The sequence below is a fragment of the Paramisgurnus dabryanus genome, chromosome 14 (assembly GCF_030506205.2).
Source record: "Paramisgurnus dabryanus chromosome 14, PD_genome_1.1, whole genome shotgun sequence".
Taxonomy (NCBI): domain Eukaryota; kingdom Metazoa; phylum Chordata; class Actinopteri; order Cypriniformes; family Cobitidae; genus Paramisgurnus; species Paramisgurnus dabryanus.
In genome coordinates this window covers 9,148,989-9,165,904 of record NC_133350.1, presented here as the reverse complement: position 1 = coordinate 9,165,904, position 16,916 = coordinate 9,148,989, and the positions used below count along the sequence as shown (strand labels likewise).

The 16,916-nt window shown below is 39.0% G+C and overlaps 1 protein-coding gene across 1 annotated transcript in view; it reads left to right on the top strand.

Moving 5' to 3' along the window:
* Positions 1 to 16,916, top strand: part of dnah1 (dynein, axonemal, heavy chain 1) — a 51,097-nt gene that overhangs the window by 6,837 nt on the left and 27,344 nt on the right. Inside the window, exons 13-46 of the mRNA XM_065240988.2 lie at positions 12 to 205; positions 278 to 503; positions 574 to 693; positions 1,295 to 1,377; positions 1,543 to 1,684; positions 2,274 to 2,429; positions 2,506 to 2,704; positions 2,830 to 3,083; positions 3,190 to 3,402; positions 3,604 to 3,768; positions 3,855 to 3,976; positions 5,178 to 5,283; positions 5,904 to 6,083; positions 6,196 to 6,336; positions 6,452 to 6,615; positions 6,750 to 6,860; positions 6,972 to 7,266; positions 7,352 to 7,465; positions 9,631 to 9,780; positions 9,863 to 9,949; positions 10,045 to 10,231; positions 10,681 to 10,772; positions 11,732 to 11,886; positions 12,161 to 12,338; positions 12,410 to 12,604; positions 13,707 to 13,826; positions 13,904 to 14,062; positions 14,199 to 14,306; positions 14,452 to 14,592; positions 14,761 to 14,921; positions 15,002 to 15,159; positions 15,268 to 15,441; positions 16,175 to 16,353; positions 16,461 to 16,688. Coding sequence (XP_065097060.1) covers positions 12 to 205; positions 278 to 503; positions 574 to 693; positions 1,295 to 1,377; positions 1,543 to 1,684; positions 2,274 to 2,429; positions 2,506 to 2,704; positions 2,830 to 3,083; positions 3,190 to 3,402; positions 3,604 to 3,768; positions 3,855 to 3,976; positions 5,178 to 5,283; positions 5,904 to 6,083; positions 6,196 to 6,336; positions 6,452 to 6,615; positions 6,750 to 6,860; positions 6,972 to 7,266; positions 7,352 to 7,465; positions 9,631 to 9,780; positions 9,863 to 9,949; positions 10,045 to 10,231; positions 10,681 to 10,772; positions 11,732 to 11,886; positions 12,161 to 12,338; positions 12,410 to 12,604; positions 13,707 to 13,826; positions 13,904 to 14,062; positions 14,199 to 14,306; positions 14,452 to 14,592; positions 14,761 to 14,921; positions 15,002 to 15,159; positions 15,268 to 15,441; positions 16,175 to 16,353; positions 16,461 to 16,688 — 5,457 coding nt within the window. The remainder of the gene's footprint in view (positions 1 to 11; positions 206 to 277; positions 504 to 573; positions 694 to 1,294; positions 1,378 to 1,542; positions 1,685 to 2,273; positions 2,430 to 2,505; positions 2,705 to 2,829; positions 3,084 to 3,189; positions 3,403 to 3,603; positions 3,769 to 3,854; positions 3,977 to 5,177; positions 5,284 to 5,903; positions 6,084 to 6,195; positions 6,337 to 6,451; positions 6,616 to 6,749; positions 6,861 to 6,971; positions 7,267 to 7,351; positions 7,466 to 9,630; positions 9,781 to 9,862; positions 9,950 to 10,044; positions 10,232 to 10,680; positions 10,773 to 11,731; positions 11,887 to 12,160; positions 12,339 to 12,409; positions 12,605 to 13,706; positions 13,827 to 13,903; positions 14,063 to 14,198; positions 14,307 to 14,451; positions 14,593 to 14,760; positions 14,922 to 15,001; positions 15,160 to 15,267; positions 15,442 to 16,174; positions 16,354 to 16,460; positions 16,689 to 16,916) is intronic.

The following is a 16,916-nucleotide window of genomic DNA, read 5'->3' as shown; positions in this document are numbered from 1 at the left end:
TCTTTTCTCAGTCCGTGCTTAAGAACTTGTTTATTGTTGGTGATCCTGTGTTGGAGTCTGTGGGTTTGTGGGAACCTGAAGTCAAGAATTTGAGAGAGAGCATCAGTTTGGCACTGAGACAGGCCATCATACCTCTCAGAGCCTACGCCCGTGAATATACCTGCCACCTTGAGCTCCACAACTGTGACATCAAAACATTTCTTGAGTAAATATCCAGTAATATACAGTACATGTCAAGTATACAGTACTATTGTATAACAGATTGAGTTTTTCTAAGGTTGCACAGTCAGGAGAACCAGACTCCTCAGGAGGTGAAGCAGGAAGTTTTAGGGCACTTGAAGGAGATGCAGCATCTGAATCAGTCCATCCCCTCGACCATCGTCATCGGACCTTTCGCGGTCAACGTGGAGGGGGTTCGGCAAAGTCTGGTGAAGAAACGAAAAGCCCTCGCGAATGCCGTGCTTGACAAACTCGCCCTGAGGTTACGTCAACAAATGCAGGATGTGAGTCACCTGTCTAGTACCTAATCAAGTCTTGTAAGCAAGGTTATATAATGTTGTCCCTGTGTTTTAGGCATGTAAGGAGTGTAAAGCCATCAGCAAAAAGCTGTTTGAGAAGCCCAGCAGCATTGAGGAGCTCACAGAACTGAGAGAATGGATGAAACTCATTCCTGAACAGCTCAAAGTTCATCAAGTACATTTACAGCGGTTTCTATTATATCTATAAACATGAACCACAATAGCAGTGGCGGCTCGTGACTGCTCATCCGAGGGGCGGAAATTCAAAATATGTGTTCGGAGTGTCATGTGTGTTGCTTGTGTTTTCAAAATATGTGTTTGTTGCGTCATGTGAACCATGTGCATCACATGTTTTTTTTTTTTTTTAAAAAGGGCCTGCTGCACACGCGTCAAAACCGTTTATGATAAAAGAAATGCTCACATTCACAGAACACACGCAAGACTCCCTTAACAGTAAACTCTGATTATACATGAGATTATGAGAGTATCTGGCAAACGCGAGCATCTTTTTTATCATAAACCCTTTAGACGCATCTGCAGCAGGCACTTATTTTGACAAGACACGTGATGCACATAGGATCATTTGATGCGCAGAACACATATTTTAAAATTATGAACCACACACACATAACGGGCTACATACATGTTGTGACAAACTTCTCAACATGATTTTAGAGGGATGATCACATATATTTTGGAAATGTTTTAAAGCTTTCTCACAGTGTGTTGATGGTATCTCTGTTTTTGTCTTCCCCTTCTCACGACTTCTCCGCTAGGAGCTTTTATCCAAAGCTATATCAGATTATGATCTTATAGATGAGTTCTTTTACAGTCTCTCCAATGAGGATGTCAATGAGAAGTAAGTTAGATGCCATTTTTATGGATTAAGAGGGAATCGCTTTTGATCTGAAATCAGCCCAATGACTTCAGCTGATTTTTTCTTACTGTGTAACAAATGATTAATGAATAACTAACCTTTATCAGCGTTTTAGCATAAGAATACTAAATTATGTTGAATGTGCAGATGGACAGCTATGGCTTGGCCGTGCAAGATCCTGAGCCAGATGGAGACAGTGAGAGTCCAGCATGCTGAAGAAGAAGAACGCTTCCAGAAGATACAGCTGGCCGACCAAAACATCTTCATGGAACGCTTGAGCTTCCTTCAGGTCAGAATCTGTGATCATTATTAGATGGATCAAAACTAATGTTAGGTTTCTCCTCAATAACGTGCCAAAATGGTTTAGGAGAACAATCCTCAGCTGATAAGATAAGAGGATGTAAGTCTTTATCAGTGAATGAACCCAAACTCTGAAGACAAAAAAGTAATATCTAGTCATAAACCTCTTATGTTAAAGAGGACATATCATGAAAATCTGAAATGCTATAATTGAGTTTCCATTGCTTCTATCAACCTAGAAAATGAAAAAGATCAACCCAGTAAATTAGTTTTGCTAAACCATTCTCTGCAAGCATGTGAAAAAATAGGTCATTAAAATTTGGCTCCCCTTGTGATGTCAGAGGGGATAATATCAACCCTTAATCTGCACTATCCAAACCACGGCACTGCCATTTAGCTGGAGATCAGCTAATTTGCATTTACAAGGACCCAAAACGGCACATTTCTGCTCACATCTACAGATGCTAATAAATTATTTATATAAGATTTTGAGCTAAAACTTCACATGTACTCTTTTTTACATCTTAAAAATGTCTTGAGAATTGTCCCCTTTAAATAATCGTTTTGTTTATTTTCAGACGCTGGTGGCTGGATTTGCCGCTCACACAAACACTGGCCGAGCACACGAGGTGGCCAATGAGGTGCGGCGAGTGGACAAGCAGCTAAGGGAGTGTCAGGAAATGGCACAGCTTTACAACAATCGAGAACGACACTTTGGAAAACCTGTAACAAATGTAAGATAACCCACGACATGCAAGATAAGAGACAAATAAGCTCTTGTTTTTCCTGATATGCTTTTTTTTGGTCCAGTACACTGAGTTACAGAAGCTGAATCGAGAATTTCACCCATTTCATGATCTGTGGAAGACGACATCTGATTGGCTGCGCTGGCATGAAAGCTGGCTCAATGACCCGCTGTCAGCCATCAACCCAGAGCAGCTGGAGCATAATGTCAATGACGCTTACAAGACCATGCACCAGTGTTTCAAACATTTTAAAGACATTCCTGGTAAGTCAGAAGACAGGTTGGGGTATTTAAGATGAAAGGACACAGTACTGTGTTCTTTCTCTGTGCTAATGCTAACAGTGTTCCTGATGTTGAGTCTCCTCTCTGTCCTCCGTTGATACTTTTAGCCTGTCAGGAAGTGGCAGCTGAAATGCGGGCCAAGATTGAAGAGTTTCGTCCCTTTGTTCCTCTGATCCGGGGCCTGAGGAATCCTGGCATGCGAAGCCGCCACTGGGAGCTTCTATCAGAACGCATTAACAACAGTGTGAAGCTTAATGCAAACCTCACATTTTCCCATTGTCTGGAGTTGGGTCTGCAAGACCACATTGAGGCAATAACACATGTGGCTCAAGAGGCTGGAAAAGAATTCGCTATAGAGCAGGTGAGTCCAGTACAGTGCTGATAATGGGGCAATATTTATAATAGGATTCTTCTGTAGACATTTAACAGTTTGTTTGCTCTCATGCATTCATATTGCCATGTCTTAGGCATTGAACAAGATGGAGGAAGATTGGTCAACAGTGATGTTTGAGGTGATGCCATATAAGGAGACAGGCACGTACATCTTGAAGAGCCCAGATGAAGCATCTCAGCTCCTGGATGACCACATTGTCATGACCCAGAGTATGACCTTCTCCCCTTATAAAAAACCCTTTGAGGAGAGAATCAGTAAATGGGAGAGTAAATTAAGAATGACACAGGTAAGCCAATGTTATATTCCAGTTTTGTTCATTTAGATTGAATAGCCTTAAATAGAAATAGTTTAGAGACTGGTAATTATTGCTTAACATGACTCAACACCAAAAAAGATATTGAAAAACTTTTTTGTATTTAACGCAGGTCAATGTAAGATATCATTTGATAGTCTTACTTCTGTGCATTGTGTCTCCCCCTGCTGTCAGGATGTTTTAGAGGAATGGCTGACCTGTCAGCGCTCATGGCTGTACATGGAACCCATCTTTAGCTCTGATGACATCAACCGTCAGCTGCCCGTGGAGGGAAAGAGGTACCAGACCATGGAGCGGACCTGGAGGAAGGTCATGAATGCTGCTCATGAAAATAAACAGGTTACCAGAGCAGACCCCGATTAAAGTTAATACTCCACAGTCATACAGTTGAGTTGTTATGAATGTGCTTGTGTTTGTAAATCCAGGTGATGTCCATATGTCCTGATGCACGCCTGTTGACCAGCCTCAAAGACTGTAACAGTTTACTGGAGCTGGTGCAGAAAGGATTGAGCGAATACCTGGAGACCAAACGCAGCGCCTTCCCCAGGTTAAAACAGTCATTTTTATATGGTCCTATGGTCTTATACAGTGGCAGCCGGTGACTTCTTTTTTCGAGGGGCGCTTGATGCGAAGCTCGTCACAACATGTTTTTTCCCGTCATGTGTGTGGTTCGTAATTTCAAAATATGTGTTATGCGCGTCGAGTGAACCTATGTGCATCTTGTGTTTTGTCAAAATAAGTGCCTGCTGCAGACGCGTCTAAAAGGTTTATGATAAAAGAGATACCTGCGTTTGCCACATACTCGCATAATCTCATGCATAATCAGAGTTTACTGTTAAGGGAGTGTCTGTTGTGTATTTTGTGAACCTGGGTGTCTCTTTTATCATAAACGGTTTTGACGCGTGTGCAGCAGGCACTTATTTTGACAAAACACATGGTTCACATGATGCAACAAACACATATTTTGAATTTGCACCTCTCGGATGAGCAGTCACGAGGTGCCACTGGTCTTATACTGTATATCTTGTGATATGTAAAGCAACAACTCAAAGAAAACCAGCCTGATCTGGTCCCTCTTATCTTGTGCTAGTGTCAAAATATCATTTAAAATACCTTATCTTATTCATTTTCTTTCGTGATCTCTTAAGAAAGGATATTTTAAGGATTTTTTGCTACATATTTATAAACTGTAGTTTTTATATGTTTCTGCTGCATGATCTACAGCAGTGTTTCTCAACCATGGTGCCATGACTTACAAGGGAGCCTCAAAGTAAAAATGATTAAAATAAGACAAAACAAGCATTGAAATAAAATTAAAATACCAAAATCACATTTGGAAATTCTTAGTGTTTGGTTATGTTTATAATGGATATTTTTTCTTGTTATGCCAACCTCTTGAAAATTGTATTGCATAAAAATTGTGAGCTGTCAAAAATTGTGGAAAATGTCAGAGGCATGTTCAGGATTTTATCTATGAGGTTGGAAAAAGAGGGGCAAGAGCACAAACATCAATTTGAAAATCTGCTGTTGGGGTGGCAATTTTTTTTTTTTTTTTTTGAGGTGGCAACTGCCAACCTGTGCCACCCCTGTGGCAACACCACTGGATAATGGTGGGTCTTGAAGTTGAAAATGGTTGAGATCCATAGATCTGCAATAAAAAATTATTTGGGCAATTACATGCAAATGTGAACTTTATATTAAGATGTAAAGTTTTTACCCAAATTTTTAACATTTATTTTTGGCTGCAGGTTTTACTTTTTATCAGATGATGAGTTACTGGAGATCCTGTCTCAGACTACAGACCCAACAGCAGTGCAGCCACATCTCCGTAAATGCTTTGAAAACGTTGCCAGGGTAAGGCTTCCGATGCAGGTTATATTTTATATAGTCATCAGCCTGTATAGTATACCAACATCAGACCCTAATCAATATCAATTTCACTTTACATGGATTTTACTACACTCCATATAGCTGATCTCTGGGTCTGGCGCTACCACTTTAGCTAGGGTGACCATACGTGCCATTCTTTCCGGACGCATCCCGTATAGGATTTCGGTGCGTCTTCCGGAAGTCGTATTTGTTGACCGCATACGCCATTCAGTTAAAAACATAAGATATACAATCGTAGTTTCATTTTTACCTTAAAATGTAACAGTTGCTTTTCTGTAATAATAATAATAATCCTCTATGACGTATGCGATCGACAAATACGACTTCCGGAAGACGTCCGGGAAGAATGGCACGTATGGTCACCCTACGTATGGTAAGGGGGCTGGAAAATGAGCATATTTTCAAAAAAAGTCCCTTTAAAAAAGTGCCCTTTAAGTAATTGGATTGCTATAAATATTCATTTGGGGACCTTTGTTTGATTTGTGCAATAATTTAATAATTCAATAGTTCTCACAATTTGTTTTCAGCTAGAAGCTTCTGATAATATTTTATTTAATTAATAGTATACGGTCTGTCATGTACAGCTCCAGTTTCAGTCAGATCAGCTAATCACGCACATGTACTCTGCTGAGGGAGAAGTCGTGCAGTTGGTCGTCCCAGTATCTCCATCTGGGAACGTGGAGAACTGGTTGCGTGAAGTGGAAGAGTCCATGAAGGCCAGCGTGAGAGACAACATCAGCCGCTCGCTGCAAGCATACGTTGAGGTTAATGTCAGTCTGCTCGCATGATGTCACAAATCAGCTGTTTGGTGTTGTACATCTATGCTCTTTCGGCTTGTGTTTTGTTAATGAACCTTGTTTGATTGGAACACTGCAGAATCCTCGTACCGACTGGGTGTTGTCCTGGCCCGGTCAAGTGGTGATTGCCGGCTGTCAGACGTTTTGGACTCAAGAGGTGTCAGAGTCTCTGGAGAAAGGAGACCTGGCCGATAGACTTTACCCCCAGTTACAGACACAGGTATGTTGTTTCAAGCATTCAATGTAAAGTATTCCGGCTAAAGTACTATAAAAACCTAGTCAACAGGAAGATTTTTTAAAGATGTGTTGTAACGTGAGGGCATGTGCACAAACAGCTGGGAGATTTGGTACAGCTGGTGCGAGGTCGCCTGTCCAAGATGCAGCGTGCTGTGCTGTCTGCCCTCATCGTGATTGAGGTACATGCCAAAGATGTGGCTGCCAAGCTGGTGGAGGAAAAAGTCTGCAACGTCAATGACTTTGAGTGGATAAGTCAGCTGAGGTTTGAACACTGATACAAAAAACAATATTTGTTATATGTGGTAATGACTACCCATTCTGTGTTTATTTGAATGAGTTGTATGGTATGCAGTATATTGCATTTAAAGTCATTTAAAGATGTTTGTGTGTTTGTAGATATTACTGGCGTGATGACTTGTACATCAGAGCGGTGAATGCTGAGTTCTTGTATGGTTATGAGTACCTGGGTAACTCAGGAAGACTTGTTATCACTCCACTAACCGATAGGTGACATTCACAAAACTAAACACTATTTATACATATCCAAAATTTGACGATCTTCTTTGTTAATGCTTTTGCTATAAGGTTATGCTTAAACACTGTCTGTCTGCTACACAGGTGCTATCTTACCCTAACCGGTGCACTTCACTTAAAGTTTGGTGGTGCCCCAGCAGGCCCCGCAGGTACTGGAAAGACAGAGACCACTAAAGACCTGGGCAAAGCTCTGGCTATCCAGACTGTGGTCTTTAACTGCTCCGATCAGCTGGACTTTATGGCCATGGGAAAGTTCCTCAAAGGCCTGGCTAGTTCAGGGGCATGGGCCTGCTTTGATGAATTCAACCGAATCGACGTGGAGGTTTTGTCAGTTGTGGCACAACAGATCACCACCATACAAAAAGCCCAACAGCAGAGAGTGAGATAGTAAACGCACACACAGCATGTATATACTGTTGCGTTTCTTTTTAAACACACAGTTTATGTATGTTGTATGTTTACAGGTGAAGACGTTTGTGTTTGAAGGAGTCGAAATTCCTCTTGTTTCATCCTGTGCTGTCTTTATCACTATGAACCCTGGGTATGCGGGCCGAACCGAACTTCCGGACAATTTAAAGGTGCAGAGATCAGAAATGGCATTCCAAAAGCCAGTTCACACCAAGAATCATACCTATACAGATGTCTATATCGATAACAAGTTTTATATTTTAATGAGCGAGTGAGTTGATTGGTTGTCAATGTTTTTATCATTTGTCAGCTGGAAGAAAATATACTTATAGACCAATTTCGTGTTTGCAAACAGAGATGACGTTTTTTGTGGGCGGAGCCAAACTGGTTGCAGAAAGTGACTGCTCCGCAGTAGGGTTGTGAAGTGTTTTAGCATTAAACCGTGATTTTTATGGATCCGGTGTTCTGTCGAAGTCTGATTCCTTTATGTTTCCCTTTAGTGCAATGTTTCTTATAGCGTTTTTATCACATTACGTTTATTTTTTTAGATAGATAAAAAGTTTAAATGGCTTGGCTACTGATATGCATCTATGTAATGTATATGTATTGTTCTTTTTTGCTAAATCAAATATTTTTACAGTCTGAATCGCTTAAGTACATGTAAAAGCAATACTATCATGTATTATATATAATAGCGTTTATTAAATATTTCATAATTTTCCTGTTTTTTATTATTTCCTCCATAATAAATTATAATTGTAACATGATAAAAACGCTATAAGAAACACATGGAGGGAACAGACTTTGACAGAACACCGGACATCTTCTCTACTTATTTTCTATTCTAATTATTAAAAGATTTCCAGATGATTTCCTTGCTCCATTCTGTCCGTTTAAGGGCTTATCGTAATCATAAACACCTACGTTTATCTTCAAATGATGTCTTTGACGATGGTATTCTATAAAAATGAAAGCCATCTTTTTTGGCATTCTTATTCTGACACTTAACAGCACAACCGGACATTTTCCAGTGAGTTATCTTGCTCTTTTCACTCGTGTCTAATTCATTTCCACTGTTTTTCTGCAACCGCATTGCGCGCGCAGCTTGCAGTGACGTAACTGTGACGTCTACTCTAAATTGGTCTATAGTTTTTGTTATTGTCCTTTGTGTGAACAGGCCTTTAACTCATTCCCCGCCAGCCATTTTTAAAAAAGTTGCCCCCCCAGCATTTTTTGTGATTTTCACAAAAGTTTTGCAAAATGCATTCAAGAAAAATTTTCTTCTAAAAATATATAAACATACAAATATATCAAATGAAAGAACAGACCACCTGCTTTCAAACAAACAATAAATAAACAAACAAAATGAAAAAAAGTTTCATCCTATCTACACTGCAAAAAATTATTTTCAAGAAAAAAATTCTTAGTATTTTTTGGTCTTGTTTTCAGTAAAAATATCTAAAAATTCTTAAATGAAGATGCTTTTTCTTGATGAGCTAAAAACGACCCAAGAAAATACATCTAGTTTTTAGACCAAAAATATCAAATTTAGTGATTTTGTGCTTAAAACAAGCAAAAGAATCTGTCAATGGGTTAAGCAAAAAAAAATTGAACATTTTTCTTAAACACTAAATTCAAGAAAAATGTAAGAAAAATTTGCTTACCCCATTGGCAGATTTTTTTGGCTTGTTTTATGCACAAAATCACTTACATTTCATGACTTATTTTCTTGGGTCGTTTTGCTCATCAAGAAAAAGCATCTTACTTTAAGAATGTTTAGATATTTTTACTGAAAACAAGACAAAAATACTAAGATTTTTTTTCTTGAAAAACATTTTTTGCAGTGTTTTTCATAAATTCACTGCAAAAAATGACTTTCTTACATAGTATTTTTGTCTTGTTTTCAGTAAAAATATCTAAAAATTCTTAAATAAATATGTATTTTCTTGATGAGCAAAATGACCTAGAAAAATAAGTCTAGTTTTTAGACAAAACATATAAACTTTAAGTAAATAAGTGCTTAAAACAAGCAAAAAAATCTGTCAGTGGAATAAGACAAACATTTCTTGAAATAAGTTTACTTTTTTCATAAACACTTAATTCAAGAAATGTTTTCTTATTCTATTGTCAGATTTTTTTTGCTTGTTTTAAGCACAAATTTGCTTACATTTTATATTTTATAGATTTTATATTTCCTAGGTCATTTTGCTCATCAAGAAAATACATTTAAATTATTATTTTTTAGATATTTTTACAGAAATTATATTTTTATTTCAATAAATAAAAGAAATATGAATAAGTCTTATTATTTTTGTGTATCACATGTGATTTTTAGGCCCTTTTCCGTCCTGTGGCTATGATGATACCTGACTACGCTATGATAGCAGAGATCTCTCTTTACTCTTTCGGCTTCAGCGATGCCAAAGTCCTGTCTAAAAAAATTACCAGCACCTTCAAGTTGTCTTCAGAACAGCTCAGCTCACAGGTTTGGCTGTTTATGCCATCTATGCATAAACTGTTTTAATTCTGCTATTACTTTAAATTTCACTGCTGTATATTATTTTTAGGATCACTATGACTTTGGGATGAGAGCTGTAAAAACTGTGATATCCGCAGCTGGAAACCTGAAGAGAGAAAACCCTGATATGAATGAGGTTTGATGATACACAGCATCTGTACATAGCTGTAACATCTGGTATGCTGTTTTGTCTTTATTTACGCATCACTCATGACTTTGGTTTGTGTACAGGAGCTGATATGCCTGCGGGCCATCAGGGACGTCAACGTCCCGAAGTTCCTCCAGGATGATCTCAAGCTCTTTAATGGCATTGTGTCCGATCTCTTTCCCAAGATCCGTGAGGAGCCAATTGACTATGGGACCCTGGAAGAGTCCATCAGAAATGTGTGTGCAAACAAGTGTCTTAAAGATGTGGACGGTGAGTGTGATTAATACGAGAACCAAAGAAATTAATTCATCAATTTCAAATGGTTCATTTGCAAATTCAAATAATTTTTGTTGTATACCGTATTTTCCACACTATAAGTCACACTTTTTTCATAGTTTGGTGGGTCCTGAAACTTATAGTCAGAATTTGACTTATACGTCAAAATTATTTTATATGAACCAAGAGAAACCATTACTGTTACAGTCGCGAGAGTCCGCGTTATGCTGCTCCTGTGTTTATGTAATTCAATGGATTCAGTGATGCGGAATGACTTCTTATACTCTAGAGCGACTTATAGTCCAGAAAATACGGTAATCAAAGTAATAAAGCATATTTGTTACTTTTTGCTATTTCTGTTGTTGATTCTTAGCATACAGTATGAAAAAATGCACATATATATGCATATATGTAAATGTTTGAATGTTCCTTCTGTGCTGCAGGCTACATAACCAAATGTATTCAATTGTACGAGACCACTGTAGTCAGACACGGTCTCATGCTGGTCGGACCATCAGGCTCTGGGAAAACTAAGGTCTACTTTTGTAAAACACATACTACTGCACAAATGTAGCAGAATTTACAATTTATTATAACTTAATTTAATTAATGTACAAATGATTGTAATAAAAGGGGCCATGGCACAAGACTTTTTTAAGATGTCAAATAAATCTTTGGTGTCCCCAGGGCACATATGTGAAGTTTTAGCTCAAAATACCATATAAATAATTTATTATAGCATGTTAAAATTGCCACTTTGTAGGTGTGTGCAAAAATGTGAAATTTTGGGCGTGTCCTTTAAAATGCAAATGAGCTGATGAAATTCAAACACTGATCACAATGATGCTGGTTTGTTGCAATTAAAACTCTATTGTGCTTTTCTCTGAACTTAAAGCAACACTATGTAGTTTTTTTTACCTTTAAATAATGTCTCTAAAATTATTTCAGTGATAGAACAACTTTTAACTGGACAAATTGTACTGTTGCTGCAACCTGAGCAGCCTCCTAGCTGCTACAAGCACACTCTGAAAGTGGCGGTGGAGGGTAGGAAACACAGCCCCGCCCCTCCCCCTTCCTGCAGAAGAGTGTCTGATACCAGGCACTGTTGCGCTTTTCAACCACATGGGGGAGCTGTAAGTCATTTTTACATGGAAACTACATAGTGTTGCTTTAATGGCAGTGCTGTGGTTGGATAGTGCAGATTAAGGGGTGGTATTATTATAATAAGAGCTCCTTATGACATCATAAGGAGAGCCAAATTTCAACAACCTATTTTTTCATGTGCTTGTAGAGAATGGTTTACCAAAAAATAAGTTACTGGGTTGATCTTTTTCACATTTTCTAGGGTGATAGAAGGACTGGGGACCCAATCATAGCACTTAAACATGGAAAATGTCAGATTTTTATGCCATGGCCCCTTTAAACTTTATGCATTTTATTGGCAAATGTTTATCACATCTAATTTCCTCATTCATTCTCACATGTGTACCATAGTGTTATGAAGTTTTGGGAGCGGCCATGACGGCCCTGAAAGGCCAGCCCTCAGTTAGTGGAGGGGTCTATGAGACTGTACACACATATGTTCTCAACCCAAAGTCCATCACCATGGGGCAGCTTTACGGAGAGTTCGACCAGCTCACTCATGAATGGTGAGTGCATTTTGTATATACTGTAGGAAAACATTAATTCTTGGGGATATTTCTGTAGCTCAGCTGGTAGAGCATTAAGTTAGCGGCTTACTGGTTGTGGGTTTAGTTCCCAGGAAACACGTACTGTATGTATACCTTTAATGCACTGTAAGTCACTTTGGATAAAATCATCTGCCAAATGCATGAATCTAAAAGGAATACTCTACAAAACAATGATTTTGTTAAGCTTTACTGCAATGTTGTTAAAAGCGTGTTACAAATTGTCCAAATGCAGGACAGATGGTATATTGCCAAGTCTGATTCGGGCTGGAGCGGTAGCCATGGACCAGGAGAAGAAATGGTACATGTTTGATGGGCCGGTGGATGCTGTGTGGATCGAGAACATGAACACAGTTTTGGATGACAACAAGAAACTGTGCCTGAGTTCAGGAGAGATCATCAAACTCACTGATGTATGAGAAGTTCTTTTGCGTTTTGTGTGATTTTCTGTATTGTGAATATCTGACAAGCTTTTGCCCCTCAGGTGATGACAATGATGTTTGAGGTGCAGGACCTGGCTGTGGCGTCTCCTGCTACAGTTTCTCGCTGTGGTATGGTGTACCTTGAGCCCAGTATTCTAGGTCTGACCCCGTTCACAGCGTGTTGGCTTCGAAACATCCCTGCCATATTTCAACCCTACAGAGATCAACTTGACTCTCTCTTCAAGAAGTTTGTACAGGTGATAAAACCTGCTGTCACATCACAAAATCTCAGATGTAATTGATAACAGTTTCGTTTGGAAGGACAGAGACCTTCTGTTGTGATTGGCCTGAATACCTCTGACGTCAGCCGGAAATGTGACGCTCTTTACCATGTTTGAAAGATTCGCTCACAATGCAATGCTGACAGAAGTTAACTTACAGGCTGTGAGTCCGAAGAGGGAGGAATTATGATAATTTCGTTCTTGTCTACATCACCAATCGTAAACTGCATACAATCTTTGTGTTTGTTGTAGTCCAAGAAAAAAGATTTATGTTGGAGGTTATAACTCGCGTCAATGTTTACGTTGCGGTATGTACCATATCGTAACACAATCCATTGAATCTTATTAGGCCATTAGCATCACGAAAAAAAATAACCTATTTAAATTCCTATTTAAAACTGGACCCTTCTGTAGTTACATCGTGTACTAAGACCGACAGAAAATTAAAAGATGCTATTTTCTAGGCAGATACGGCTAGGACTACACTCTCATTCTGACGTAATAATCAAGGACATTGCTGATGTAACATGGCTGCAGCAGGCGTAGTGATATTACGCACTGCCTGAAAATAGTCCGCTGCCATTGAAAGTTACTAAAGGGACTACTTTCGGCTGCTGCGTAATATCATTGAGGATCTCGCAGCCATGTTACGGCAGCAAAGTAATTGATTATTACACCAGAATGAGAGTATAGTTCATAACCATATCTGCCTGGAAGATTGCAACTTTTGATTTTCTGTCGGTCTCAGTACACAATGTAACTACAGAAGAGTCAAGTTTTAAATAGGAAAAATATCCAATCTCTTAAGTTATTTTTTAGCGCGATGCTAATGGTCTAATCAGATTCAATGGATTGTGCTAAGCTATGCTAAAAGTGGTAGCGCCAGACACGGAGATCAGCTGAATGCATTCCAAAATTGGTAAAAATCTAATTTAACTCTATGGGAGCTGGAAAATGAGTATAATTTCAAAAAAAGTGGAGTGTCCCTTACAGTCTGTTTCTCTTTCAAACAGCAAATAATATAACTTATGTGGTTCATTATCAAGTTTTTCTAGCTGTTGGCATGTTTTTTTCTCAGGACTCCATTAGATTTGTGCGTGAGTCAGTGAAGGAGGTGATCACCTCCATGGACAGCAATCTCACCTGCTCTCTGCTCCGACTGCTGGACTGTTTTTTCCAGCCCTTCATCCCACAAGAGGTCAGAGATTTTGAGTGTTGTTTGTAGCAGAATGGTTGAATTCAGTTAAAATTACCTGCATGTGTTTGTATGGTCAGGGCAAGAGACCCATATCCCAGGAGAAACTGTCTAGACTGAAAGTGCTGATTGAGCCATGGTTTATCTTCTCGCTCATATGGAGTGTTGGAGCAACAGGTGATGCTTCCAGCTGCCAACGCTTCAGTGCCTGGCTCAGGAACAAAATGGTTAAAGAAAAGGTCAATGAAACAATTTACAAAATCTTCTACAATACAAAGCACATGTTATATTTATATTGATTTTATATGCAGTTATGTATTCGGAACCAAATTTTGCATAAAGCATTTTAAAACCCTCATGATTGTTTTTTTTTAGGTTCAACTGTGTTTCCCAGAGGAGGGACTGGTGTACGATTATCATTTAGATGATGCAGGAATCAGTCGTTTTGATGATGAGGAGGAGAAAGAGGGAAAAGAGAGGAAGGTGAGGGAACATTTGTTACTGCTCCAGTAAAGTTCTTTCAACTGGAGCGTTAAAATTGGTAAAGTTATTACTAGGAGATGCTTGTACTGTACTGGTTAAAATAAATATCGAACCATTCGTTCATTTAATTATTTATATGCTTCAGGTGCAGTGGGTCAGTTGGATGAAATATGCACAGGAAGTGGTCATCACCCCAGAAACTAGCTACTCTGACATCATTGTTCCCACGGTCGACACTGTTCGCATGTCCTTCCTGATAGATATGCTGCTGTCTAATAAGAAGCCGGTATGTAGTTTTGTCTTATTATACATAAAAAGTATTTTTAAAAGAATAATATTTATTTATTAAATGTATGTAATATTTATAAAATGTTCGACTGTTGCATGTTTGAATGCACAGTATTTTTTTGATGGACACTGTACATAGACTTATGTTCCTTCTTTGATTGGTCAGGTGTTGTGCATCGGGCCCACTGGCACAGGAAAGACTTTAACCATGTCAGATAAGCTCCTCAAAAACATGCCTGCTGAATACATAACACACTTTCTGACGTTCTCCGCCCGTACCTCCGCCAACCAGACTCAAGACTATATCGACAGCAAACTTGACAGAAGGTCCTTACATCCATCTGTTCATGAAATAACAAGGCTTGCTTGTAATGTTTCCTCATTAGTCACATATATCCCATTCACAGACGTAAAGGTGTGTTTGGGCCTCCTTTGGGCAAATATTTCATCTTCTTCATCGATGATCTGAACATGCCCATGCTGGAAACGTATGGAGCCCAGCCTCCGATTGAACTGCTGCGCCAGTGGATGGATCATGGAGGCTGGTATGACAGAAAGCAAATAGGTTAGTTTACCAACACTAAATTTACCAATGGAAAATTTTTACAGACTGATATTTAACTACTGAAACCATTAGTGCTTATCAGTTATGATAATCCTCTCTGTTTGGCAGGCACATTTAAAAATCTTGTTGACATAAACTTTGCTTGTGCCATGGGTCCACCCGGTGGTGGCAGAAACCCTATCACCCAGCGCTTCACACGCCACTTTAACTTCCTGTCATTTACTGAAATGGAGGATGCCAGTAAGAGAAAGATCTTCTCCACCATCCTGGGGAAATGGATGGGTGAGTGCCAATCGTCATGCGGGCATCCAGATATAAATGTGTTTTAATGTGGGCTTTTAGCAGAAAAACACCTGTTGGTAGTGTTTGAAATTGAAATATTTTTGATGTCAACCGTGAATTTGTTTTTGGATGATTGGTTTCGATCATGTTTTCTTTTCAATGGGAATATGACTAAAAAGAGCCCATTCAGTAAGCTTGACTGACAGCAAGATACTTTATTTTACTTTAAAGGGACAATAAGTAGGGTTTTAAGTGTTTTATTAATCAAAATCAATGTCTTTATTCATAAATATGTCCTCGTTGGTGTCAAATGACCTCTGCCAGTGATCTGACTTTTCTTTGTAAGCTTAAAATTTCTTCTCTTTACTTACATTGAACTGGTAAGTCCAAGAAGGCTTACATGTCGTCCACCATACTGATAAACTACAATAGCAGAGAGGGACAAAAAGCACTAACCTACCAACGCGTTTCCACAACGTGTTTTCATTAGCTGAAATGGACAAGGAGATCAGTGAGTACATAACGGCTACCGTAGTTGCAACACGCATTTGGAAAAGCGAGGTGCCAGAGAGCACTATTCGTTTGAATGCAAAATACAATTTCACCACTAGCTGGGGGTAAATCCTACTTATTGTCCCTTTAAAGACAACTCAAATAATATCTCTTGCTGATATATTTAATATTTATATATTTAAATGGCCATATTGCTCATCTTTGTTTTTCACTCCCAAAGAGAAAAGTACAGAAATTCAACCGCTTAATGAACCACTGGTGAATGCTACCATCAGGGTTTACTCCACCATCACATCTGCTCTGCTACCCACACCTGCCAAGTCCCATTACACCTTCAACCTCAGAGACCTCTCTAAAGTCTTTCAGGGCATACTGATGGCAGAGGCTGCAAAAATACAGGTACCCCCACCGAAGAGCCTCAATTCCTTTTTTGTTCCCTTTGTTGTGTTTATATACTGAATTCTTAAAATCTTGACTCAAGTTGTTGGTCATGTGTATTTGGGCAGAATAAAGTCCAGCTCCTTCAGCTTTGGTATCATGAGAGCTGTAGGGTGTTCCAGGATCGACTGGTGAACGATGAGGACAGGAGTTGGTTTGACCAGCTTCTCCACACTCACATACAGGAGTTCGGGTGCAAGTTTGAGGATGTGGTCCCCTACCAGCCACTTCTGTATGGGGACTTAATGCTCCCTGGGCCTGTCAAGGTCTACCAACTTATGGAGGATAGAGAAAAGGTAGATGTGCATTATATTGTAATACATTTGTTTTGTCTTACATGTTATTGGTGCTTTCTGAGGCTATGATCACCTTTTCTATTGCTTTCTTAGTGCAACTTTTACTGCATTGTTTGTACTATAATGGTCATAAATAGTACCTCAATGTGCAACCTAAAGGAATAGTTCTCGCAGTTAATTTTTGTGATTACTGATGAGACGTGTGCTATGCTTTTACGTTTTCTAAGG